General features: G+C 41.0%; 2 protein-coding genes across 2 annotated transcripts in view; both read left to right on the top strand.

The window, feature by feature from the left end:
* Window positions 1-4,623, top strand: part of tex264a (testis expressed 264, ER-phagy receptor a) — a 75,121-nt gene extending 70,498 nt beyond the window's left edge. The window contains exon 4 of the mRNA XM_026167974.1: window positions 4,006-4,623. Within this exon, the coding sequence (XP_026023759.1) occupies window positions 4,006-4,370 (365 nt within the window). The 3' untranslated portion in view covers window positions 4,371-4,623. The remainder of the gene's footprint in view (window positions 1-4,005) is intronic.
* A 3,686-nt stretch (window positions 4,624-8,309) lies between these two features.
* grm2a (glutamate receptor, metabotropic 2a) overlaps window positions 8,310-25,727 on the top strand; it is a 34,089-nt gene continuing 16,671 nt past the window's right edge. The window contains exons 1-2 of the mRNA XM_026167971.1: window positions 8,310-9,106; window positions 20,898-21,634. Of these exons, the coding sequence (XP_026023756.1) occupies window positions 21,107-21,634 (528 nt within the window). The 5' untranslated portion in view covers window positions 8,310-9,106; window positions 20,898-21,106. The remainder of the gene's footprint in view (window positions 9,107-20,897; window positions 21,635-25,727) is intronic.

The raw sequence follows: 25,727 nt of genomic DNA, 5'->3' as shown, positions 1-25,727 counted from the left end.
AATCCAAATTAAGAAGTTTCATTAAACACAGTGTAAGTGTGTTTTTTATGATGAGCTTCCTTAAAACGCTTGTTCTCTTTGGCTCTCATCTGTAAATATGATGATCCATTAAGTGTATCACTTCTTAATGTATGTTTATGCATTCCTTTTCGCACTCTTCTCGCAATCCACTCTGCTTATCCAAGCACTAAGGAAGCCCTGTCTGTGTCTAATTACCTCCTTAAAAATCCTCTTCTCTTTTTCAAACAGTTTGAAGAACAAGACCTTGATTCTCTGCTAATAATCCCAATGGGCCCAATTTAACAACTAATTTAGGCAAATGTTACCTAAAAGACTTTCACAGGCTTCAACCACACTAGCAATTTCAGGACTTGCTTGCAGTTGTAGTGAAGGGTGAAAGTTGTCCAGTATGTTGAGGTTTTTCCTTGGGGGGCTGTCCACCCAATTACCCTAAATAGACCCATTATTTCCTGTAAAACCTTATATTGTAAAATGAATCTTTGGAACAATCTTTTCACTGCAACACACAAATGAAATAGACTATGGATCACTACATTAACCCGTTTATATGCATTTTGAAGCAGCACCACCGTGTCAAATAACCACTTTCTGTGCCACCCAAGACTGTTCCCATCGGGTGTGTTTGGACATGCTAGCTAATCAACAGGCTCATAAATAGTTATTATAATGACCTAAATGGACTTCCATATGTAATATTTTACACTCCAGACAAGATCAGATCTGCTGGATGTGATAATAGGATTGTTGGGATTCAAATAAAAAGAAATGGTGAACCTCACAGAGCAGCTTGGAGACTCCCTGTTTATTGTGTTTGGGTCCCTGATGATAGATTTAGTGCAGACACACTTAGATGTGTGGATGAGATTCATTTGGAGTGTGAAGGCAGAAAGACAATGATGTGGATAAAAGTGTTTTAGTGTCTAATGGGATAGTCAAGTCAGATTCGGTTTTATTTGTCAAACACATTTCATTTTAAGGCTGTCCTTCTACTTTGCAGAAACAATTTAAGTCTGTGAAGGTTCTCAGTCATCCAGGTCATTGTAGTCTAAGGAGCTTGGAAAGAAAAGCATTTGGACATCTTTAAGTTGCTTGAAGACGTTTCATCTCTCATCTGAGAAGCTTCTTCAGTTCTGAACTGAAGAAGCTTCTCAGATGAGACGTCTTCAAGCAACTTAAAGAAGTCCAGACGCAAAAATAGACAAGCTTGAGAGTCAAACTTGGTGTGACCACCTATATTCTTTAAGACAGTCTGAACACCTTTAGGCAAGATTTCTTATCATTTCTTTAAGTAGTCTTCAGGAATAGCTCACCAGGCTCCAGGAGGACATTCAAAGCTTTTCTTTGGATGTTGCCTGCATTTTATTCCGTTCTCTGTCAAGATGATCCCACACTGCTTCAATAATGTTGCGGTCTGAGCTCTGGGGAGGCCAATCCATGACTGCTAGTGTACCACTCTTTGCTTTTCTACCCAGGTCTGATTTTACTGTACTGATAGTGTGTTTGGAATCAATTAAATGCTGAAAAATGAAACCTTTTAAGATAGTATCACAATATGTTTGTAAGTCCACCAGTTTTAACTAGATCCCCAACACCACTGACTGAAATGCAGCTTAAGCCATGACAGAGTCTCCACTGTGTTCTACAGATGGCTGTAGAAACACACTGTTTTACCTCTCCACTTATCTGAACCAAAACAATTAGATTTGGATACATCACTCCATAAAACCTCGTGCCACTGATTTTCAGTCGAATTCTTGTATAATTTGTCATACCTCAACCTTTTCTCCCCGTATCCCTTCCTTAAGAATCCTCATCAGAATTTGAGAGGAGCTTCAGCGAGTAGCAGATGGATCAGCTGAATCTCTTCTGTCAGGTCTTTGCAGGATTTCTTCCTGTTTCGTAAGGACATTACTTTCAGGTGTTATTCATCTGCTGTAGGTTTTAAACCTGCTCTTTTTTCTTTTGCCCTCCAACTGTTTACTTTTCTCAACGTTTTAAAAGACACACTGCACACCGTGCTGAAATATGCCAAGTTTTTTAGTTAAAAATTATTTGTGAATTACCTTGTTGGTGCAAAAGTCTAATTTTATACTTATCAAACGGATTTATCTTTGGAAATTTTGTTGATTCAACCAAAGAAATGAAATCAAATGAACTGTTTTTGTGACAAGCTGTTAGTTGCCTAACAATGTATTTTTTTTCTTTTCTTTGCCAAGATGTCTGTTATGTGTAGACACAACAGTGGTTCATCCCTTTAGTTTGGCACTTTTATGGTTAATGATTCATAGATCAAGTGGGTTAACAAACAAAAAAGCATCCTCTTTGATACTGGTCAGGTACAAGGACTGAACTGAAAACAAGCGAACAAGCATCCAACGTCCAAAGAAAAACTTTCAAAGACCTTCAGAAAGCCTGGAGAACCTTTTCTCAACACCACTTTAAAATAATTAAAATGAAGTCTGGCTCCTTAGAAGGAAAATATAAAGAAATGAGGAGTGGCTCAAGACTTTTGCGCAGTAATGCATATATGTATAAAATCAAACTTCAACACATTAATTCAGCATGTGATCACAGCTTTATACAGGGAGCCTTTTTAAAAGTTATCGTCACATGGGCTTTTCCTCCACTTCTTTGAAGTATCTTCGAGAAGACCAACTGCGGAAAGATCACTGAGTAATATTTCTTCTGTAGGTGGGAGGTGTGATGTTCTTCTCACATTTCTTGCCCTAATGCCAGTTTTCATTTGTAATTTTAGAGAGGCTAAGCAGAAAAAGCTTTATATCTTTCATGTGTCTCTGCTTACATCTTTGGCCCATGCAGAGTATTTTTCTTTCCGTGAACCTTGAACATGTTGTATTTAAACCTTCCTGTAAGTTTTAGTTTTTAAATTTCTCCTAAATAATGCAGATTTTTTTTGGTCCACCTACACAGTACAGCAATAACCTTCCAAATCGCTCGCACAAAAACTCCAATGAATAACATTCATCAGGGACAATAAGTGGTTATTGGGTCACAGTGAATCATAGATCAAAGGGCAATTAGAATCAGGTTTAGACAGAGAGCATTAGTAAGCTGATCATGTGGGTGAGAAAATCTCCATCAATCAGGTTAATGGACATTCTTTGTGATTACAGATATGCAATATGCACAGCAAGAATATCCCTCTCTGCAAATTATAGTCCATTACACAATTTCATGCAAGTAATGCCAACATGTAAATGGCTGGTCTGTGACTTTTGTATAAATAATGTCTCTCAATAATATTTTGGTCCCTCTGAGCTCATCTGATTAGTTAAAGTTGACTGAGCTACATCTGCTGAATTTTAAGCGGTGAGCACTTTTAGGTTTCATGAAGCCAACGTTACATTTCTAATCTGTGATCAAAGGATGGAGGAGTATGTAAGTGCATATACCCATATCTTCACATCCTTGCATCATTTTTGATGAGCTTCAATACTAAGCATATTGTTAATGTTAATTACCCAACCAACATTGAGAAGATGATGCTTTTTAACCATATTCGCAGTGTTGCCATGGATCATAAAGTCACGAGATATGACAACCGATTGTGAAGTTGGCTACAGATATATACATGCAGTAACTACTATTTTCCGTAGCTGTTCCCATTGTTTCTTTCTTGCGTGCTTTGTGTAAGTAATAGTCTCTGCCTTGCCACCATTATTTGAATATCTGCAGCAATGTCCCGGAGGATGAATCCTAATGACTTTGTTCAGCCACTGAAGTTTTCACATCGCTACAGAGTATCAGAACACCACCTTGCTGAATTAACAAAATATTTAGTACAGACTTCCTCTGTTCACCTGTAAAATCAATCTTTCAGTTTTAGTCTACGTGAGCTTTCCTGCCTTTCCTCCAATGATTTTATTTTGTTAATTAGTTGTGCATGACCCATTTTCTCACAGCCAATTTGATCAATTTCTTCTGTTTTTTTTTGTTTTGTTTTGTTTTTTTGCATTGATGCAGGTGCAGATTCCCACAGTGATGTGAGCTCAGTAAGCGGTGGCGTGCCCTGGGACAGCAGAGAGACGTCCCTGGCTGTTTCCACAGCCGCTTCCATGGCTTCCTCACTGCCCCTGAGAGACGTTTTAGATGCCAGCGAAGACCTTAAATACAGGGACCATAGCGACAGAGGCTCTAATGACTCAGTGGGCAGTGGCTCCTCCTTTGAAGAGCTTGACATGGATCAGGAGGAGCTGGGGGAAGGTGAAGAGAGGGTGAAGAAGGAATATGGGGAAGAGGAGGACACTCCTGAAGGTGAAGGCGGAGCTAGAGAAGGAGCTGAACTTGCGGCTGAGAAGAAGGAGCACTTAGGGGAAGGAGAGGAGTAGGGAGGATGCTGAGGAGATAAGGGGTGTAGCCACGTAACACTGGCATGCTGGAGAGCTTCTCAGCTGTGCTGTTGCTGGTTATCTGTCATGTAATCTTGTTGATGGATCTAAAGCCGTTAATGTAATGACCAACATGCCGTATTTCCGCGCCTTCTAAATCTCTTTTTGAAGCCTGTACTTTCTGTTATGCTCTAATCTCAGTTCAAAAGAAAAAAGAAAAAAAAATCCCGATCCTGTATCTCTGCCTATACAAACATACACACAACAAATGGGAGATTTAATTAGATATTTCATTTTAATTGTAATCCTGTTTGGATCACTTTAATTCCCTTTCAGATTAGAAGTAACCTTTCAGTTTAAGATTAAGGATTAAAAGCAAGGGGGAAACAGAGTTACCAACTATCATGGATCATCAGAAAGTATATGTTGTTTTGCCCATATGTGACAGGTGATATTGCAACCCCACTCTCAAGGTCAAGTCCTGAGGAAATTTGTGTCACGCGTTTGTGCGCATTACCCGACTTTGGTGTTGTGATGTAACGACTGGGTGAAAAAGTGCAGGCATTGCCGCTGCTGTAGAGATGTTCATGGTGCTGTTTCATTGTGTTATTTTATACGAGGGGAAATTCTAAAAGCTGAGGTGGAGAAAAAGATTATTAAAGTAACATCATCAATGCCTCCGGGTCACCAGGACTAAGATTTAGATTAAAGTTCAAACATATTTGTAAGCTTTCCCCCTGAAAGGTGTACAGAATATTTTATTGTCACTCTGCAAAAAAAGGTTAATTGAATTATTTTAACGTATTGTTCATTTTCTGTGGGCAGTTTGTTCTGCCACATTTCATTTACATTTATGTTGTTGTAGACAAAATTCACCTATTATCTGAAACTAGATGTAACATGTTTGTAGGTTGACGTCGGATATGATGTATGATGCATTGTATGTCTTCCTGTGTGTAATAAAATTTTCAAAGAAATGTTAGTTTGAGAAGAACAGCAAAAATGGCCTCCGCTCTGCTGCTTTTATCTATATTTTTTTGTGCGTTTCCCAACAGGGATGCAGGAAGGTAACAAAGTGTGTGTGGCAGTCAAAGCTTTCTCTGAAGTTTCACGACTTTATGATGTAACGATTGCTTTGTGGGGATTACATGTGAATTCATAAGAAGCATAAAAGAGAAATGGTACAAAATAGCCCATAACATCAGTTTTTCAGTGCTGGGTGAGTTAAACAATGCACTGCTTTAAGGGTTGTTTTTTTTAAGTGAGCAATTTCCCCAGCACCCTTAGGACTGGGAAACTGGGAAACTGTTTAATCAGAATGCATAAAATAATACAAATGTAGATACATTTGGAAAGCATAAACACTTAAGATTAGTCTCACAAAATGTTGTTTATCCAAATGCCGGCGCTGCATCGATCGGGTCAACATTTGACTGAGTGGTTTGGCATTTGTTCTACAATTTATTTAATCAGCTGTGTGCACAAAACAACAGGAAGAATAGGCTCCAGCTGACTACTGAAGTTTGATGGACATACTTGTTCTTTAGCCTGCGGTTCTTAATGAGCATCATGACCTATAAGTGTTAATGTTTTGTTTCCAATCCAGCGCCATTGTAACCATGGTAATTTTACTGAGTAATACGCCATTAACCAGAGAGAGAGAGAGAAAAGCCTTTCATGTGCCTGGTCGTGCTGTTAGTGTTGAGGATATTGACTTAATTGAATAAAGAAAAATGTATTTAGGGCTTGTTAGGAATGCAAGCCAAATTAGATGTGTAGACACCAAAGTCCACTGAAGAAGGATTTCACAGCTACACTCTTCTTTGCATTTGACTTGCAGTTGGAGTATTTGGACAGTGATACGTATTTTGGGAGCAGGTGGAAGAGGCTATGGAAAGGTGGAGGTATGCTCTGGAGAGAAGAATAAAAGCCAGTAGAAGCAAGGTGAGATGGTTTGCCAGCAGGAGGAAGAGAAGTGAAGGAGGACGTGCATGGGGTTGGTGCCACAGAGGAGGATGCAGATGATCTGCCGTGTCGACCCCTAAAGGGAACGGCCAAAGAAGAAGAAGCCCCCATACACCACCACCGACAGTGGGTTGGATATAAAACAATCCAGACTGACTGCAATACAGTCCTTCAGCTTCACTTCAAAGAGTTTTACAAAGTATTATTTAGGAATTACAGCCATTTTTGTACATAACCTCTATATTTGCATGTTCAAAAGTAACTGTACAGTTGTCTGACAAGCATTTTCATGGCCAGGCGAGGTCTGTTTCTACAGTATTTCACAACAAATTAAGCAGATAAAAGATCTAGAGTTGCTTCCATGTGTTGATCTTAAACTGTTAACCCTTCTGGTACACTAACCTGGCAATGAAACTGTCATTCAATCTTTAAATGACTTCTGAGCCTCTGAAAATAGAGGATTATTTATAAAAATGGCTGCAAATCCTAAATAATACTTTTGTTAAACCCAATGAATTACAACTCAGTCTGCACGTCAGTCACATGATTACCACAGTAACACAGCAGAGTATGTGCTAGCAGCAATACTTCAATAGCATATTTGCAGTTTCAAAAATATTCCACATGCTTTGACGTCACCATAGCAGACAGAAAGAGACTTGAGAAATTTCAAATGGGTACACATGGGTACCCTGATGTACCAAAATAGCCAGTTCTTCTAAAAACTCTGCTTCACATTTGGCATATCTAATGTTCAGATGCGCTTTGGCTTTTTAGAGATATGGAGCTCCACAATGGTGTTAGGCAGAAATGAAATCTTTTATTTAAGCTGCCTTCCATGTTTATTGGACCCTTAACATCTATACTGATACTCTGCAAAAATCTCATAAGTGTTAACTTTATTATGACATCAGTGTTATTTCTAAACCCTGTTGTTGCAGAAATGTACTGTGTTCATTTTTAACAGATCTTTAAATAATAAAAAGTGACTCTAAGAATGCGCAACAGCTAATCTATTAAAGTTATTCTATTACAAATGTTATCCCCAAAATGTAATATTGGTCTGGCTCCTTAAACTCTCAGGAAATCCTAATAAATGAACAGTAGATGATGGCAGAAGATGAAGATGTGACACCTGAGTGTTACTGAACAACCACCATCAACACAGCGCTGATCTTTTGGTCTGATACAGTGATTCCCACAAATCAAGCACGCAATCTAACCAAGGGCCACTTTTGTTGGAGGGTTCATTATAACCGTGTTTTTTCCTTCACTTTGTCCTCGATTGCCTTGCAAGTCTCAAGCAGAAATATAACCTTATCTATTGACCAGAAAACGCACAAACCACGCCAGCCTTTAGTAATATTATCTTTTTCTGACGAGAAAAAAAAATGAGATCGGTGTCTTGTGCGTGACCAGTCTGCGGGGACAGATGCCCTCACCACATGTGTGTTGCACTTTCAGGATCAACTCTGGCACCCCAGCCGTGGTCCAAAGGCAAAAATAAAAATCGGTGAGGAAAAGAGTGCGATGACACACTGGGTCAACAACTGATTTAATTAATTGTGAAACCCACATGGGTGTCACACAGCGTTCGAGGGCGCGGAGATTATTGCCTGTCCATGAAGTTAATTATTAATCTCATTACACTGAAAGAGAGAAAGAGAGAGACGATGTGAAGTCTCAACATACAAATTTAGAAGCCCACGACTGCGTGTGCGAAGCTGCTTTTGACAGGAAGGAGGGGGGGTCCCAGCACATCCCCTCTCCAAGCGCACGTCCCTTGAAACGCATCGGCCTGCCATCTGGGACTGACCTCACACTCATCTCGCGCCGTGTCACAACTTGTTTGCCGATCCCAAATTAAAATGATCACATCTGGAGATAATCAACCCCCCCCCCGCACATTTGAACTAAACAGCGGGCGATTCTTTAAAGCTTCTCTCCACTGACATCCACAGTCCGTCAGTTCGCGTCTGCAGGAAGCCACGCAGTCGGTTCATTGGGCTCTAAATGACATAATTTGGCACAGAGTTGCGACGAGGCAGACTGCTATATCCAAGACTGCTCCTGCGTGGAGCAACTGCGTCTTTGTTCAAGTGCGAAAAACCTTCTGAGAGTTCTCCCAGGTTGCTGTGGTCATATCCGCAGCGAGCGCGTTCATCAGCTGATGTAAAAAACAACGAAAACAACATATATATATATATATATATACACATATGTGTCTCGTTGCCAGCTATGGGGGATTTTGCCAGTCGAGTAACAGGTAGAATTTAAACTTTGTGTCGGTTCTCAGGGCGCCAAGTCGATAAACTGGCATCCCACCAGGATAAACAACACCTTTAATGCACGCCGTCTTATTAATCTCTCTCACACTTGACGCTCAAACAGAGAGAGAACCCTCTCTCGCTCAACGCAGTGATGTGGGCTTCACTTGCATTTATTTCAAGCGCGTTTAGGAGCTGTGACTTTTGAACCGCTGTTTGCAGGAATCGCTCCTCCAGGAATCCGGCGACTCTTTGTGCTGTGTGTGTGGCGTTATTATTATTATTTTCAGCACCACGGACAGCTGCCTGGCACGCGGCTCAAACTTCAGGCAGCTACGCTCACCTCCTTCATCCACCCTGCTCCCCAGCTCCTCTGTAGTTTGCAAACACACTTGCTTTAGGCTTTAAAAAGAAAAACTCCAACAGTGGCGCGAAGGATATGCGTTTAGTCTGCACCGAGGATCCACTGCACGGTAGCGCTGGAAACTGAGGAACCGTTGGCAGGTAAGAAAATGTGTTTCTTTTCCCCCCTTTCTTATTTTCTGGGATTTTTTTGTGCGTTGAAAGCCTCCAAAGTGCATTTTTCTGAAGTTAAACGAGTTGTTTTGTAAGGAAGGCGCTTAAGTCGCGTTTTGACTTTGTATGGTTGACAAAATTATTCTTATGATGCTGACAAGACTGTGGTTTTACACCCTTTAATGCAGCAGGCTACACATGTGGATAGGCATTCATTTCTGGAGATATTATCTCGATGCTTATCATCATTTTGACCTGATTTTTGTTTGCATCTCTGGCTCCGGGCATAACCATAAGCAGTAAAAGAATGATAAATGAGCGAGGCTGCTGAAAAAATTACTAAACAGGCGATGCAGTAACTACTACACGGCAACATCCACCATCTCCCTCACTGGGTTGATCTCCCGTGTGACTTCAAAGTGAGACAAAAACTTGATTGACATTAGTTACATGTAAGAAGAATATGATCTGCACAAAGGAGCTGTTTCTTTTGTTTCCAGGCAAAGGCTTTTACTTGACTCTGGCTCTCTTCCACGGGAAAATGGATTGCTATCTCAAATGTTTCACTTTGGAACTAAATTGGGCATTTTCATATTAATTCTTCAGCAGCCGAGACTTGTGATGCCCTGTGTGTGTCTAGAAATGGGGTGTCTGTGTAATTATTTGTTCCACAAGCGTCTAAAAAGCATTTTCAAAACTCATGGGGAATATGAAGAAATGCAAAAGCCGTGCAAACAGTTTGAGGCTGCATCCTTAATACTGGAGAAAGGTATTAAAGCAGGCAAAATGCACTGTGGATTATTCCCAGGGGGCATCTGTGTGGCTGCACGTTCAGCAGATAAAACACAAGAAAGAAAGAAAAAAAATGGCTCATTTTTAATGCCTCAGTTTAGTCAAACCCCAGATTTAGATTAAACCAAAAGGTATACTTATTAGGCTGCTTGATCAACTGTTAATATATCAGATGCATGTATCTGAATTTCTTACATAACAGAATTACAGCAGGCACGCTCCTCTAAGACTAAAAAACTGGAATAATATGTGAGCTCATGCTCTCATGGCTGAAGATGTTGATTACTGTAAATTATTCAGGTCATGGCTGACTGGAGAGGAACACGCTCTGCTGCCATCATCTGAATCCAGAAACAAAAAGTGGCAGAAAGGGGCAAGGCTGTCTAACCTAGTGATCCCTCCACACAGCTCACTCCTGTGTGCGGCCAGGTTCACCTGTTACTCTTCACTTGATGACAACGGGGACTCACTGCCAGTGCGGCACAGGGATAGGGATCCCTAATTACCTTCATTTCTCAGAGCAGTGCAGATAGCAGCGTGAACAAAGACGATACAAAAAAAGACTCAAATGCACAGAGAACCCAAAACTCTGTGCACGAACCAGCTTACTCTTATGTAAACATTAGTACCAATGTGTGGTTGACTACCAAGTTATTAATAATGGTGCGTGACTAAACTTTACCCCTCCTGCTTTCTAGATTTCAGTTTCATGTTAAGAGACATCGGTCTTGTTACTTCATCATCATCATTCAAACCTTTTACAATACACACGAGTTGCATTTGCTACCAGCCACAAGTGATTAAATTCAAGCATGACGACACGCCTGTGCTATTGAAAGGACAGCTTAATAGCTCACCCTTCCATCTGATCACGCAAATACGCACATACATGCAGGTGGGATCCACAGACTGATCATGTTATGTCTCTACAATACATCTGTTTAGTTAAATATTTAATTTCTCACTGCACCAGTGTTAACATAGGAGTTCATCTGCTGATTTAGATTTGGTAATCAGATGGTACGTCTGCACCAGTTTTAATAAGGTGCAGTTGCGTTGCACACAGTGAAGACAGAGTAAGCGTGAAAGATAGGAAATGACGGAAATGCGGTCTTGGCTCCAATTTTTACAATAAATGGGGAAACCTACAGTTTCATTTCTGTGTGACATAAATTAAAATGAAGCTCAAGTCACTATATGATAATGCAAAATACACGAAACCCTGAACTCTCACTTATGACAAGGACAAAGAGCATTAAGTAAAAAACAAAAAAACAAAGCATTGTTCCATCAGCTGATTTCTGATGAAGTAGAAATATTTAAACATGGATTCCAGTGAAAGCATACAGGAGCTTCCAGGTAATTAATGATGCGCGTGACTCAGATTAAAAGTGACTGCTGGAGTGATGCTGGGCATATGTGAGAGGTTCCTAGGTGAGTCCTAGGTCAGCTGCACCAATAATTTCCATTGTGAGTCATAATGAACAGCTGTTCAGTCCTTTTACTTCCAACTCGTGCTAAAATAAATTCTGACTTCTGCTTGAACAGGATTATACTTTGTATTTGAGGATTAAGCAATAGGAGTCTGGTTTCTGCTGTGGTCTAAGAGAGACCTCTGTATGTGTCTGTGGGAAAAACGTCAGTGTGGAAAGGGGTCAGCCCAATGACCTTGCTCTGCTTCTAATACTGCACATTTACTATAAAAAGAAAGTGTCTTAAAGTGTCAAGTGGTGACACCTGGTTTCTGCTGATGAAAGCATGTCCTAACATTATGGCTGATTAGTGTTTGCAGACCCAGTGTTAATGTTAATTAAAACAGCCAACCTTCATTTGCTTTTAGTAACTTAATGTAAAGCAGCAGCTCCGCGGGACCAGTTGTTCTCAGACTGATTGTAAAATGTTGGTAATCTATGTTAATAAATTAGATGACAGCTATTTGTAGATTTTGGCAACCAGTCTGACAGTCGGTCCAAGTTGCACTGTGATTGTCTGGCGACAGTCTCCCACCAGATCAATCAATCAATCAATCAATCAATCAATCAATCAATCAATCAATCAATCAATCAATCAATCAATCAATCAATCAATCAATCAATCACCTTTATTTATAAAGCACTTTAAAACAACCACAGCGGACACAAAGTGCTGTACATTGGAACCATAAAATAAAATTACATAAGATATAAATAAAAGCCAAATAAAAGAAAGAAAAAATAAAATAATTAATTAAATAACTAATTTCATGTCAACGGAAAACTAAGTCTCACTGAGGTTAAAAGCCAAAGAATAAAAGTAGGTTTTAAGACGTGATTTAAAAGTGGACAGTGAAGGGGCCTCTCTAACGTGCAAGGGCAAATTATTCCCATAATTTTGGAGCCATGATAGAGAAGGCCCTGTCCCCACCTGGATCTCGGTACCTCCAGGAGCAGCTGGTCAGCTGACCTGAGAGACCGACAGGGTGTGTGGAGATGAAGAAACTCAGAGAGGGCAAGACTGTGAAAGCATTTAAAAACAAACACAAGAATTTTAAAATGAACTCTAAAAGACACAGGCAGCCAATGCAGTGAGGCCAGGACAGGGGTTATATGCTCTCTTTTACGAGTTCCTGTTAGGAGTCGTGCAGCAGCATTTTGAATCAGCTGCAGACGTGAGAGCAATGACTGACTGACCCCCACATAAAGTGCATTACAGTAGTCCAGGCGGGAAGAAATAAAAGCATGGATCACTACTTCAAGGTGCTGCCTCGAAAGAAAAGATTTTACTCTTGCCAGTCGCCTTAAATGATAAAAACTGGACTTCACCACTGCTCTGATTTGGTTGTCCAATCTAAAATCACTGTCCAACTTAAAACCAAGATCAGTAACAACAGGTTTAAAATAAACTTTCATGGGTCCCAAATCTACAGAGGAGGACTCACAGGGACCACTGGGTCCAAACACCAACAACTCTGTTTTCTTTTTATTAAAATTTAAAAAGTTCAGAGCCAACCAAGCTTTAATGTCATCTAGGCAGGAGAGGTTTTATGGAGATGCCATCCTTCTGCTTCAGTGGCAACTAAATTTGAAATGCGACCCCATGCCTTCTAAGGATAGAACCCAGAGGCAGTAAATACAGTAAAAACAGTAGTGGCCCTAAAATTGAGACCTGTGGGACGCCGCATGACAGAGGAGCAGAAGATGATTCGGAACCGAGAAGGCTGACAGAGAAAGTTCGATCTGACAAATAAGACTTCAACCAATTAAGTGCAGTGCCACCAATATCTACTACATTACTTAATCGAGAAATTAGAATATTGTGGTCTACGGTGTCAAAAGCAGCAGTTAGGTCAAGCAGGACAAGGACAACATGGTTACCAGAATCAAATGCCAGAAGGATGTCATTAAAAACCCTTAATAATGCAGATCTGTGCTATGAAGGGTTTTAAAACCTGACTGAGAAACCTCAGAGATGCCATTATCATCTAGAAAATCTTTCAGTTGACTAAAAACAATTTTCTCTAAAACCTTGGAAAGTAAAGGCAGCTTGGAAACAGGCCTATAGTTCGCTAAAATTGTGTGATCAAGGCCAGGTTTATTAAACAGTAGCTGCACTACTGCATGTTTGAAATTTGCAGGAACCACACCAGAAGACAGACTGCTGTTAATAATTGATGACCTGCACAATCACCTTTTCATGACAATAGATTCCCAGAAGTTGAGGATGTTGAACAGTTGATCTCTTAGTGACGAGCTGGTCAATGCAACTACTTGCAATCAGCCGCTGAATGCAAAAGAATTCAGTGTGATCACCCGGTAACTAAAAGTTTTTATGAGTTGCAAAAAAGTTGCCATCCTACTTTTAGTCTAGTGCGCCTGAGTCCTTGGGCCTGTGTTGGTTGTTTCACATAAAGGATTTCATCATTCCTGTCACAGAGTGTACATAAAATATGGATTAAGCTTCGGAGTCTAAAGTCAAGGCAGAAGTACCTTAGATGTGCATGTAATGTCCAAAATGACTGATTGTATAAAAGTGTATGCGAAAACAGCTGTTCACTAGTTTGCCACTTGATTTATGACCTCTGAAAAAAGTCTCACAATAAGTTCATGGTTTCAATCACTAGTTTGATGCCTTTTTAATACTAAACTTTGTGTTCATTATGTAAAGTGTGGACAGCTAATAGAGCAGTTTTGTTCAGTATCCTTGATTTCAAATACACTCCTTCCTTTTCAAAAACCAAGATAGTGATGACCAAAATGCTCAAGTCAAGGCTTTTAAAAATGGGACTTGATGAACAAACCCCCAAATCATTGTACCAAAATGATTTAGGGGTTGATTTGTGACTGTTGCCTTTGCATTCTTCTTGCCAGCTTGAATTGGGTGGTGCTTAGTTGACTAAAATAAGATGACATGTACGAAGCACCAATCACGAAGCTGTATTTGAATCAAAGTGTGATGAAAGTTGTTAATTTTCTGTTTTGTTACCAGGCTACTGACAATTTCACTGCATGATACTACACTGAGAAACAGGAAACTCTGAATGCTGAATAATTGAGTAATTATTTAGTCCTAATCATTAAAAAAAAAAAAAAAAACTTGGATTACCATTTCAGTTTAAGCTTGAAAGAGTTGCTAAATCAAGCCAAATAAAATGTTGAGGTTCACGTTCAGGATTTATTAGTAAAACAAGGAACCAAGAAGGAAACATAATAACCCTCTGAAATAAACCACTGCTTAATCTTGCAACCTAGCCTGAATACAATAACACTTTCATATAGTTGAAGAAAAAGCTAACTGAGAAATCCTGCTGTGGGATCTGGATTTGTAGTTACATAAGATCCCAAAATTGCTAAATGTGACTTCTCATTTTGTCATATTTCATGTAAAATAATGATTAAAACTTAAAATTCCCCCAGTAGCACCAGTCTCCAGTCCAGTTGCTGGAAAACAGACATCGATCTGTTGTGTTTGTAAAAAACGCAAATCTCTGAAACAACACCAAGCGCCGCACATCTATCACCGTGCTCGGACCAGCCATAAACCTGGCAGTAATGATCTCTGAGAGACAAGGGAGTGGATGAATGTTTGATGATGGAAGCAGGACGAGGCTGCTGGGAGTCAAAGAACCATTCAACACATGCGAGGGATTCCCCCTTTGCAGGTAGAAAGAGGATGAAGAGGAGGCGAAGTCAAGTGCGAAAGACAAAGCAAGCTGCTGAAAACTAAACAGGAAGCATACACAGAGGTTTTCCATTTGCAGACTGAGAAAAACTGAAGGAATCAATCTGCAGGTAAAAGTGGAGGCCCACAGTATCCAAGCGGTTAGCTTTTTTCCCTTTTGTTTCTGTTGCCTGATTTATTTCAGCCCACCAGTTCCATCCCTGTTTTGGAATGGATGTGCCTGCATTTTTCCAGCTTTTATACTTAAAATAATTCATCAAAAAATTGTTTGGTGAAGAATGATTGCCTTAGAAAAGCTTCTGGTTGCAAAAGCAACACATTGTACTGGGAAATAAGATACGACATTTAGTGTTACACTACAGGACGCGTCAGTGATGCCTAAAGGCAACCTGGGCACTGTGTGGTGTCAGTGGTGCAATTTCAGAGGGAAATTTGAAATGACAGAATAATATTCATCCATTCATCTGGCAGCAAAATGATGCACTCGAGATTAACGCCCCTCCAGACATCCTGGAACACCGTGAAGCTAAAGAGTTAAGTAATGTCAGATTGGGTTTGGGCCATAAGAGTTTCCTTGACAATAAGCAATAGAATATTAAGAAGCTGATATAGAATTTCAGGTTCTTCCAGCCTGATCTTCCATCTATGATTGGCAATATGTGCATGTATATGTTTTGCACTCTTGAGCCCTCTTTCCCATTTACAGACCACCTCCAGCTCGGCCCGTCCCACCCCCAGCCCAGGACCACTCTCTTTGTCAGCAGGAAATGTGATTTTAGGGAAGCCTGACTTCCATTTCCTGTGCTTCCTCTTAGCAAGACTCCAAGTCATTCCACTGGGGATCTCCAACCTGCTCATCCAGACTCATGGCAGCATGTACAGAAAATGACCTCCAGTCTTCAACACTTTCTGTTGCCTGCGGGGGATATTACCATATTAATGCTGCACTCCTGGGGCAAATGAGTGTCATAAAAAAAAAAATCACTCTGGATACCGTCTTCCTCAAACCTAGCCCCCCCTCTTTATTTCCCTCCGCTTTTTTTCCCTGCCTCTCACATCTGCTATCTTTTGTTGTATTTTCTGCAGCCCCCATTGGCTACCCCCCCCCCCCCCCCCCACACACACACACACCCCCCTAACCAATTCCTTCGCACAGTCTGGTTTGAAGTGTGTAAGAGGCTGGCAGGCTTTACACTTCAGAATTAAAAAGGCCATCTGGTGGAGACAGAAACGTAGATGGCTGGATAGGAGGGGAGAGGAAAAAATGAGAGGAACAGTTTGTCTTTGAAGTTAACATGTAGACAGAATCCTGGGTGGGGTATTACATCTAAAGTGTAAATATCGCTCTTAGCGTCTGTCATTTAAGTATACACACAGCAGTTTGGAATGGCACCACACTGATCTACAATACAACAAACTGCAAAGCTTAACTGTGAAAATCTTATTAATTTGAGGAAACTAAAAGTATATGAACAGATAACGAACTTCATATTTGCTGTATAATGTCAAACCTTTCCTTTGACTGTCAATTTCACATAGAATTTGCCTAATTTATTTCGCCCTAAAATAACAGCATTTTGATGGGATCGGGAATCCCAACTTGTATTCCACATGGACATACTGGAATTTTTAAAAGATTGGTTTTCCAACAGGAGTCTGTCTGTCTGCTACCATGATAGGTTGCACACCGGAGTGTTCTGAACAGAGAATTGGAGTCCACTGGTAACACGCAAGCTCCCAGTGGGAATGCAGGCTCAGAAAAGAGACTGACAATGTGTCTGTCAGAAATCCTTTTGTCACCCTTCTCCCTTGAGACTATGCGCTTAAGTGCTTTGCCAGAGCCATGGCAGACAATTTTTCCCCCCTGCAGAACCTCCAGTAAATACATTTAGTCAGCTTACATCTCAGACATTCGATGAAAACTTGTGCATCGGTGTTTTAATGTGGCAGAGAGCTACACTTAATCCGGAATACACTCTTCAAACATTAGAATGTTCTTATTGTACAGAGTCATATTCCTTCGCTTGTTGTGGTTGCCTTTGTACGTGCGGCAAGTAGCGCAGGCGATTGCACTGGAGTTTCACTTGTTGACAAGCTGCTGAGGGAGCAAATGGAAAGTCTGACACCTACACAATTATTTTGTGCGGAAGAAAAAGAACCTTTTAGGTTTCACTGATGGTTCCTGAAGTGTAACGCTACATGTCACATCTTGTTTCCCAGTAAAGTATGTCGCGCATACACCAGAAGCATCTCCTAGGCGATAATTCTTCATCAAACCATTTTTAAACAACTAAGAATCTGTCAAAGATAACATATTAAAACAATAGCGGTGTTAGCTGCGTCTTTCTGCTGTTTTATTTCAGTCGCGGTTGAGGGTGGGCTGCTGTTTAGAAGGCAAAACATGAAACGCTCTGGCAGGAATTTGATAAGTTTGGTCAGTGAACAGTGCAGGCTTCCCAGTTCTCCCATAAGACCAGGCACCACGCATGATCAGACTGGCCCACTTGTCCTGGTCTGTCTTCCACTTTCCCTTCACCCTCTCCATCTACTGGCAAGTTTCCATGGAAACAACAGAGAAAAAGACAGAAAAAAAGAGAGAGTGTAGACAGAGAAACAGAGAAAAACCCCAAAGAACGTGGTCTGCAGCCTGATCCCATTGAGAGCTTTATGTTGTTTTAATAGGTAAGTCAGTATTTTTAAATGGATTTGAAGACATATGCGCATTAATATCCCCCTGCTCTGTTTTCATAATCTCTCATCAATACAGATAATTACTGCTTGTCAGCCTACTTGACTTGGTGAGACAATGGATTTGAGGCAGATCATTCTAGCTCAATAATTTACTCCGATAAACTTGTCCCACACTCAACACGCTGCTTAATTAAGCCTCTGGGATTTGTGGGAACTGACACCAGGGAACAGGCGCATAAAACTCTACGTAGATGAACAACTAAAAGGCTGTGTATGCACAGAGAGCAGAAATATGCATGCACAATCTTTTCAGCAGATTTATATAGCCACAAGTACGCCTGGCTCTGTTTTGCTGTCACTGTGGAGCTGGGCGCACATTTATAAGCCCCATTTGCTCTCCTGCAGTTCACCACACATCGAACACTGATACATGCACAGTCACTGGACATTAGTTGCGCTGGTAAGGTTTTCCATCAGCGGCAGAACAGATGTCATTATGCATAATTGTTATTGCTGTGGACCTTTATTGGATCCATCCATAGTGTGTCATTAATGAATTTATAGCTTTCAAAGAGAAACAGACAAAGTTCTACAGAGCTGAGGATAACATTTAGAGATAACTAATCGCTCAAATGTCAAGAAAAAGAAAATAATTCGCTTAGTCAGTGACACTATGCTCACCAGACACTTTATTTGGTACACCTGTTCAACTCCAATTTAATGCAAATATCTAATCAGCTAATCACATGGCAGCAACTCATTGTACTTAGGCATGTAGACATTGTCAAGATGCCCTGCTGAAGTTCAAACCGAGCATCAGAATGGGGAAGGAAGGTGATTTTAATGTGGTGTGGTTATTGGTTCCAAATATGCTAGGAATGATCTGCTAGGATTTTCCCACACAATCATCTCTGCTTACAACCAAGGTACGCAGAAGATAGGAAGTAGATAGGCTACAGCAGCAGAAGAGCTGGGTGTCGCTCTTCTCAGCTATGAACAGGAAACTGAAGCTCACCAAAACTGGATAATAGAACAGTGGTTTGATAAATCTTGATTTCTGGTGCGACAATCAGACGGTAGGCTCAGATATTTGGTGTAAACAACATGCAAGCATAGCTCCATCGTGCCTTGCATCAACGGTTATTTCTTGGTACACTTCAGGCCCCATATTACCAAGTGAGCATCATTTAAACACCAGAGTGTTGTTGCTGATGATGTCTGAATCTGTATGAAGAATTTAGCCAGTTCAGAAGGCAAAACATGGTCCAATCTAGTACTAGAAAGATGTACCTAATAAAATGTCTGGTGAGTGTATACTTTGATAATTTCAAAAGTCACAAAGGAACCAGAACCAGCAACTATGCCACGCTCACATTGACTAATGCTCACGTTTGTAAAAACCACCATCAGGAGAACACTAAACAATCATATTATTATGTAAGAATAAGTTTCTGAACTTATACTCAATCTTATATTTAATGTCCATGATATCACATCATTTAGCCGTGTGACAGACTGGCAAACTGTCCAGGGTATACTCCGCCTCTTGCCTTACGGCAGGTGGGATAGGCTCCAGCCCCCTCGCGACCCTGAATTGGATAAGCAGAAGAGAATGGATGGATAGATGGATATCACATCATATCACACAAGACTGACTGCAGAAGACTCAGTGTGCTTTGTGAGTGAGGAGTGACCTTTAGCACACCTTCCTCAGTAAGGCTGTCCAATTATACCAGTTAACGAATGTTAAATTTATAGTTAAAAACAGGTTTTTAGAAGGCATATATGTATTAACAATGGAATTATACTTGGTTTTAATACACATAATAATGATTAGTTATGACTATATATAGTAATGTGCATGAAGCTGAGAACTGTTATTTTCCAATGACAACAGCATCATACCATAACATTTTATATACTGTGTTATATGTTTGTAATGATTACACAAATGAAACAAATACAGAGAATTCTTTTTATTTTTTTATATTTAAAATTTAAACATAACACACTGTGTGCCCTAAAAACAAAAGGGTGTCTGACCCATCGTTAGAGAACAAGTGCTTTAAATAAACACAGTGTAACTGGCTGTGATTTAACACCCAAATGGCAGCTTTGGTGCACTTTTGCTGAACATCTGCACCCAGTGCACTGTTTGTCTTGTTCACATTGGCCTTACAAAAATGTCTTTTCATTTTCTAAGAATTTCCCACATTAATTTTGCGTTTCATCAAACCCATGAAAATAAATCATGTTCCAAAACAGTGAGTGAAGACTGAAGTATATTCATGTATCTCTAGATAAAATCCCACTAATTCAATTTGTTGGCAACAAAATCAATTTGCTTGCTCAAAACAGAGTCCTCAAATCCATCTCGTTTTATTTTTGCGCGTATTTTTCTTTTGTTGTGCATAAATATTGTCTTTGTAAGACTCTGTGAGCATTTAATGTGATTTGACAAAATGTTCCTTCGGGACACGATTTGTTATCTCTCTCGACTTTCGGTGTACAGGAGCATGTGCACATGTGATTATAAAAGAGTTGTACAATCATCTGCCTTGGAAGAAAAGCAATGTGAGGTCACAAAGATAGAGGGGATGAAATGGAGGGAGAATAGAAAAGCAGAATCAAAAGTGTAGCGTACACGCTCACTAAATGAGGCCCTTGACAATGAGAGATTAACTGTATGCTGCCCGAAAACATGCGAAAGCCATTACGGGGATGTTTTTGTTATTCTCAGTGAACTCTGATCTAATGGTGAACCCTGTCCTTAAGCTGCTTTATAAGCTGGCTATTTCAAAGCTAGACATGTCATATAACTCTGGATAAGAGAAACATTGGTCTTCATGAAAACTGTAAAACAAACTGGAAAAAAATTTGTCTAAGGTAGCGAACTCACTCCAGCTGTGTGGCAGCGCGTGTGGTGACAGTTAACAAATGGAGAGTTTTTGTTTTCACTGTCTTGCCTGTCACAGCTATCATCAATAAGAATCAAAGGACACAAATATTTACTAATGTGTAGATGTCAAATATTTCCAAGGGCTGAGTCTGTCCCTGGCAGACGCACAGTCTGTGAGACAAAGGGATCATTGTACTTCAGCTCAAAAGCTGTGACTGAATTTCTCTGTTTGATCTGTAGGCTGTAATCTACAAACACTCTGAAGAAGAGGACGCGGAGGATGGCAATGATGCTGTAAATGGCCTCCGTCAGAATAAAAACAGTGGAGCTTTGAGATCTGGCGGGGCTGCTGCTGCACCTTCTTTTCCTCAGTGCTGCCGTATTCAAAAGCCGACCGGACGCTGACCAGAAATCGCAGGCGGGACGGTGACTTTGTTTTGCCCAGGGATATGTCATTGGGGAAAGCCCCTGTGTTGGGGGTGCGCCCTCAACCCCGACCCCTCTGGCTGTCCAACCTCAGCCTGCTGTGCTTATGTGTGTCTCTCTTTGCCCAGGCTCCCCAGGGTTTGCCTGTGGTGGGTTACAACACTGACACCAAGAAAGAGATCACACTGGAGGGAGATTTGATGATCGGTGGCCTGTTCCCTGTGCACCAGAAGGGCGAGGGTGCAGAGGACTGTGGAAAGATCAATGCACAGAGAGGGATCCAGAGACTGGAAGCCATGCTCCTGGCATTAGACGAAATCAACAAGGATGAGCACATCCTTCATGGGCTAAGACTGGGAGCTCACATACTGGACACATGCTCTAAGGACACCTATGCTCTGGAGCAATCCCTAGAGTTTGTCAGGGCCTCCCTCACCAAAGTGGATGACAGTGAGTACACGTGCCCTGATGGCTCCTACGCCATCCATGATGATGTCCCTCTGGCTATCTCTGGGGTCATAGGAGGGTCCTACAGCGATGTCTCCATTCAGGTAAGGACTAGTGAAAACAGAAATGTTTATTTTTTTTCATTTATTTTAAAAATGCTTTATGCCAATAAATAAACTGATCAAAATTCTGCATTAAATTTGTCAAAGAGACCATTTTCAAAAGATGAACTTCACTTTTAGCTGTTACTGTAGGCACGAGAGAGAGCACCAGAGAGGGGAGGGATTACAAACCCAAGAGTGATTGTGATGGATTGTCATATAACTGTCCATTTAGACTTAAGTACCACGTGCAATTACCCCTTGCGAGATGTTAACACAGGGACTTAATGAGTATCAGTTCCGCAAGAAGGATCTGTTTACCTGTACGCCCATGTGCTTGGCTGATCTAATTTGGAAGCTCTCTTTCTCTTTCCCAGTAATTCACACTTCAGCTGTGGTCCTGTCAGAGGCAGACATGCTACAGATGTTGCACTCAGGACGGGCTGACAGGATGACTAGTGATGGCATGATTACTCTCAGCAGCAGTGCTCCTTTCGGCTCACTCAAGCTGATGCGATGAAAGCTCTGCTAATTGGGCCTCCCGATCTTCTGCTGTAATATGGCTGCCACATAAATGCAATTTCAAGTCATTGTGAAAAGAGATACTGTGCGTCCTGCAGAACTGAGATTTGTAAACATCCACAAATATACATGCCTTAAAGCATTAATCCAAACTCATCATCCCGGCTCAGCCAGCCAGACGACCCAGTACGCCGTCTCATCTGAAGAGCACGGTTCACCCCACTTGAGATATGCAGCTTCATGCTCCAGATATCTGCTTCTTGGAAGAAAAGAAACACACTTCTGCTCATCCAAAAACAATGATTGGAATCAGGTCGCAGATAAACAACAGACTCTGCAGGAACCCCTGTCAGTGGCAGTGCGCTGTTTGCAGCCTTTCCCCACTGCGTATGGCAGGACAATAGGCTGGGGGAAGCGTCTATACACACTTTGTCTACAATATAGACATGCCCACAATGCTAAGCCAAAAATAATTAATTCCCTGTGAACAGCTGCTTCACTAGCTATAGCGGGCACATGAAAAATCTGTCTCTATTCTGCAAAAAATTGATACGATAACTCCAAAAGTTTTTAAATGAGTAAATGATGGTTAGTAAGTTTGGGAAGGTGCTATGTAAATGCAAACATCTTCATTTACTGTAGTCTTGACAAAAAAATAATACCAAATATGTAAAGAAATGATACACTTTGCAGGTGGAGAGCTCCTGGAGAGCTATAGGGAAAAGGCTTAAGGGAAGTCGTGCCTATAGCACCTATAGAGGGATTCCTGTTCAAAAGGAAAGTTTGAAAATAAAGGAGTTGATAAACGAGCTGTAATTTTAGCAAAACTCTGCATCTGGGGCTCCTCAGAGAGTGCCCTTGTCTTGTGGTAATTTATGGGTATGCTATTACAAGCCTGAGGTCTCAGGTCTGCCCTAGCTTCTCGCTGAATATTTCTCATAGTAGAAGTACACCATAGGATACAGATGTCTTTTTTTTCAATACCACAAATAACTTGTAATGAAGTTCAGTCATGAGGTGTGCTCGCCGTCTCTTTCTCACGCCTGGTTGGTGAGTGTGTGATTATGCAAATAAATCTGCCCTCCTCTTACACACTTGCTAGCATTTTAAAATGAACTTTAACCACATAGTTATATTTAATCTTCCTAATGTTCTAAAGATTTACTGCTATTTTCTGGGACAGTGTTCATCCACAAACATATGCATTTGGGCCATGAGAAATATGTGATATTTTTGTGCTGCTGCTGGAAATCATCTCCACATAATGTGTCCGTTCTTTGTAACTGCCTCATTTGTATATAATCTATAGCCTGTCAGACCTTTCGGTGAACCAGCCTGAGTGAGTGAAACTTTATAATGTCTGCCCATCTGTGCGAATGGCACAGAGTTAATACACATGTGTGTATTTCACCCCAAAGGCAAGGCAGTTACAGGACAAGCAGCATTTATTAGTTTAAAGGCGCTTTTCGGTCCGGCGACGTGGCGGAACATGTCGAACTGACAGGTGGTGAGAACGCTGAGTGCTGTCTAAATCTGTCACAATGAAGAAGCGTGTTGTGCTGTGCTGCTGGTGTTGTGGTGTGACAATCGCAGATATGGGGGCGGATCTGGCTGCCAGCCTAGCCATGCTGCAGCTACACGGGCCCAGATTGAGTTAAGTGTGGAGGCGAAGTTTGATGACGCTCTTGCAGGGTAGGTCCTGTCTTCCCCATCTGTGGTTGCAGCCGGGCTTTCTGGTAGATTGGCAGAGGTGTGCATGCACACAGAGGACGGAAAAAAACGGGGGGATGGAATGAAAGCTCATGTTTCTCAGAAACGCGGAGACGCCAACGTGCAAATCTGATCACAGAGTGAAGGCGATGGAGTGAGTCACATGGCGTCATGTGGCGTCAAAGCACTTCACAACCCCAAGTCTGTATCTTAAACAGTCTGGGGGAAGTCTGTGATGCCATCTGGATGCTTTGACTAAATGTACATGTAGAAATCGTTGGGTGATTCAAATTTTTAGCCTCGACCATTTTCCCTGTGGAGTATCCAAACAGTGGGTCATCAGTGCAAGGTGAGTAATGACCTTGTGATGACATGCTCGCTTACATTCAGCATCTTTATTCATGTGTGAAGCACCAACAAGTTACACGTTTACCCTCTGGACATATCATTCTATACTTGAAGCAAAGACACTGAAGCGCTTTGCCAGTCCACATCCGGTGTCACGTTATATTAATTTTTGTTGGGATACCTTTTATATAACCGGGGACATTAGCTTTATTACTCTGCAGTGTCCTAAATGGGTGGGTTAAAGAAAGGGTGCATTAAATTCTACAATTGCAGTCCAGGAACATCTAGCCTCGGGGTCGGATTCTGATTAATACACGGACGGGACACCACTTTTTGTTACCCCGACAGCAGTCTTCGGTGCTGAATATGACTCACCGGTATGAGAGCATCCCCAGGCAAAACATAATCACCGGGGCGCATTAGAAGAACAACACCTCTGGAATGTCAAATACTCAAGTGCTCACAAAAGAACAATGCTCAGGCATAAAACACGGATAGATTTAAAAAGAAAAAAATCAAAAAACTCTGGAACCAATCTGCAAACAATGGAAAATAACACACTGTGATGTTTCAGAGCAGCATACAAAAATCGCTGTCTGGAGGCAGAAACGTGGCTTGTTCCAGGGTATTTGGATAAAAGCGCTTTCTGAATAACGGCAACTTTGTGGATAATTGGAATTTCTTCTGGATTCACAAGGAAGCATGCTGGAATTAAAAAAAATGTTGATCTTGATTTGAGCAGTCTGGTTGACATTTGAAGACTAAACTGTGTGAGCAAAAAAATAGGATATATTTATATATATATGAGCTTTCAGCCAGCTCGAGAATTTCATTTTTATCACCCGCAAAGAAGACTATTTTTAGCATTGTCTTCATCTGCAGGTAGACTGTGCCAATCTCCAGAGCATACATGAGTCATATGAAGGATTTAAACATGGATACACACATGACAGAACGCAAGCCCCGGAGAATAATAATGATGAAACGTATCGGTAAAGCTATGCTGTGCAAAATACATTATTCATGGGTAAAAGTGAAGAATGTGCCCTGAAATTGTAAATAATTCACGTATGATTGGATTATTCAGCCACCTGACCAAATCCACTATTTGTGCGGTTGAAATAAATATCATGTTCACCGCACACATACACACACACAAACACACAAACATCTATATCTATCTTATATGATAGATATGAATGATAACTTGACTTAAAGTCAGCTGAACCCCAGTTTTGTTGTTCTGTGTCTGAGGCTTTTTAACACCAGTGTCCGGCTGGATTGTACTGACCATGTCTGGCAGATATGATTTAAGTCTAAAAAGATGAAATTGAAATAATGACTAAAAAGAATGAAAATGAGTAAAAGCAGTACATGTCCAAGCTGAGTGACTGAAATTAAAATGAATGGAAGTGCAGCCGTAGCCTCTCATTTAGTGTAATCTGAATGGCCGCATGGCTCTGGGGGCTTTGAAAGACTATTGCAGCATAAAGGAGACTCGTATTATCCAGCAGCA

This window comes from Astatotilapia calliptera, chromosome 5 (genome assembly GCF_900246225.1).
Source record: "Astatotilapia calliptera chromosome 5, fAstCal1.2, whole genome shotgun sequence".
NCBI classification, from domain to species: domain Eukaryota; kingdom Metazoa; phylum Chordata; class Actinopteri; order Cichliformes; family Cichlidae; genus Astatotilapia; species Astatotilapia calliptera.
The sequence above is the reverse complement of the archived record's forward strand: the minus strand, read 5'-3'. Positions and strand labels throughout refer to the sequence as shown.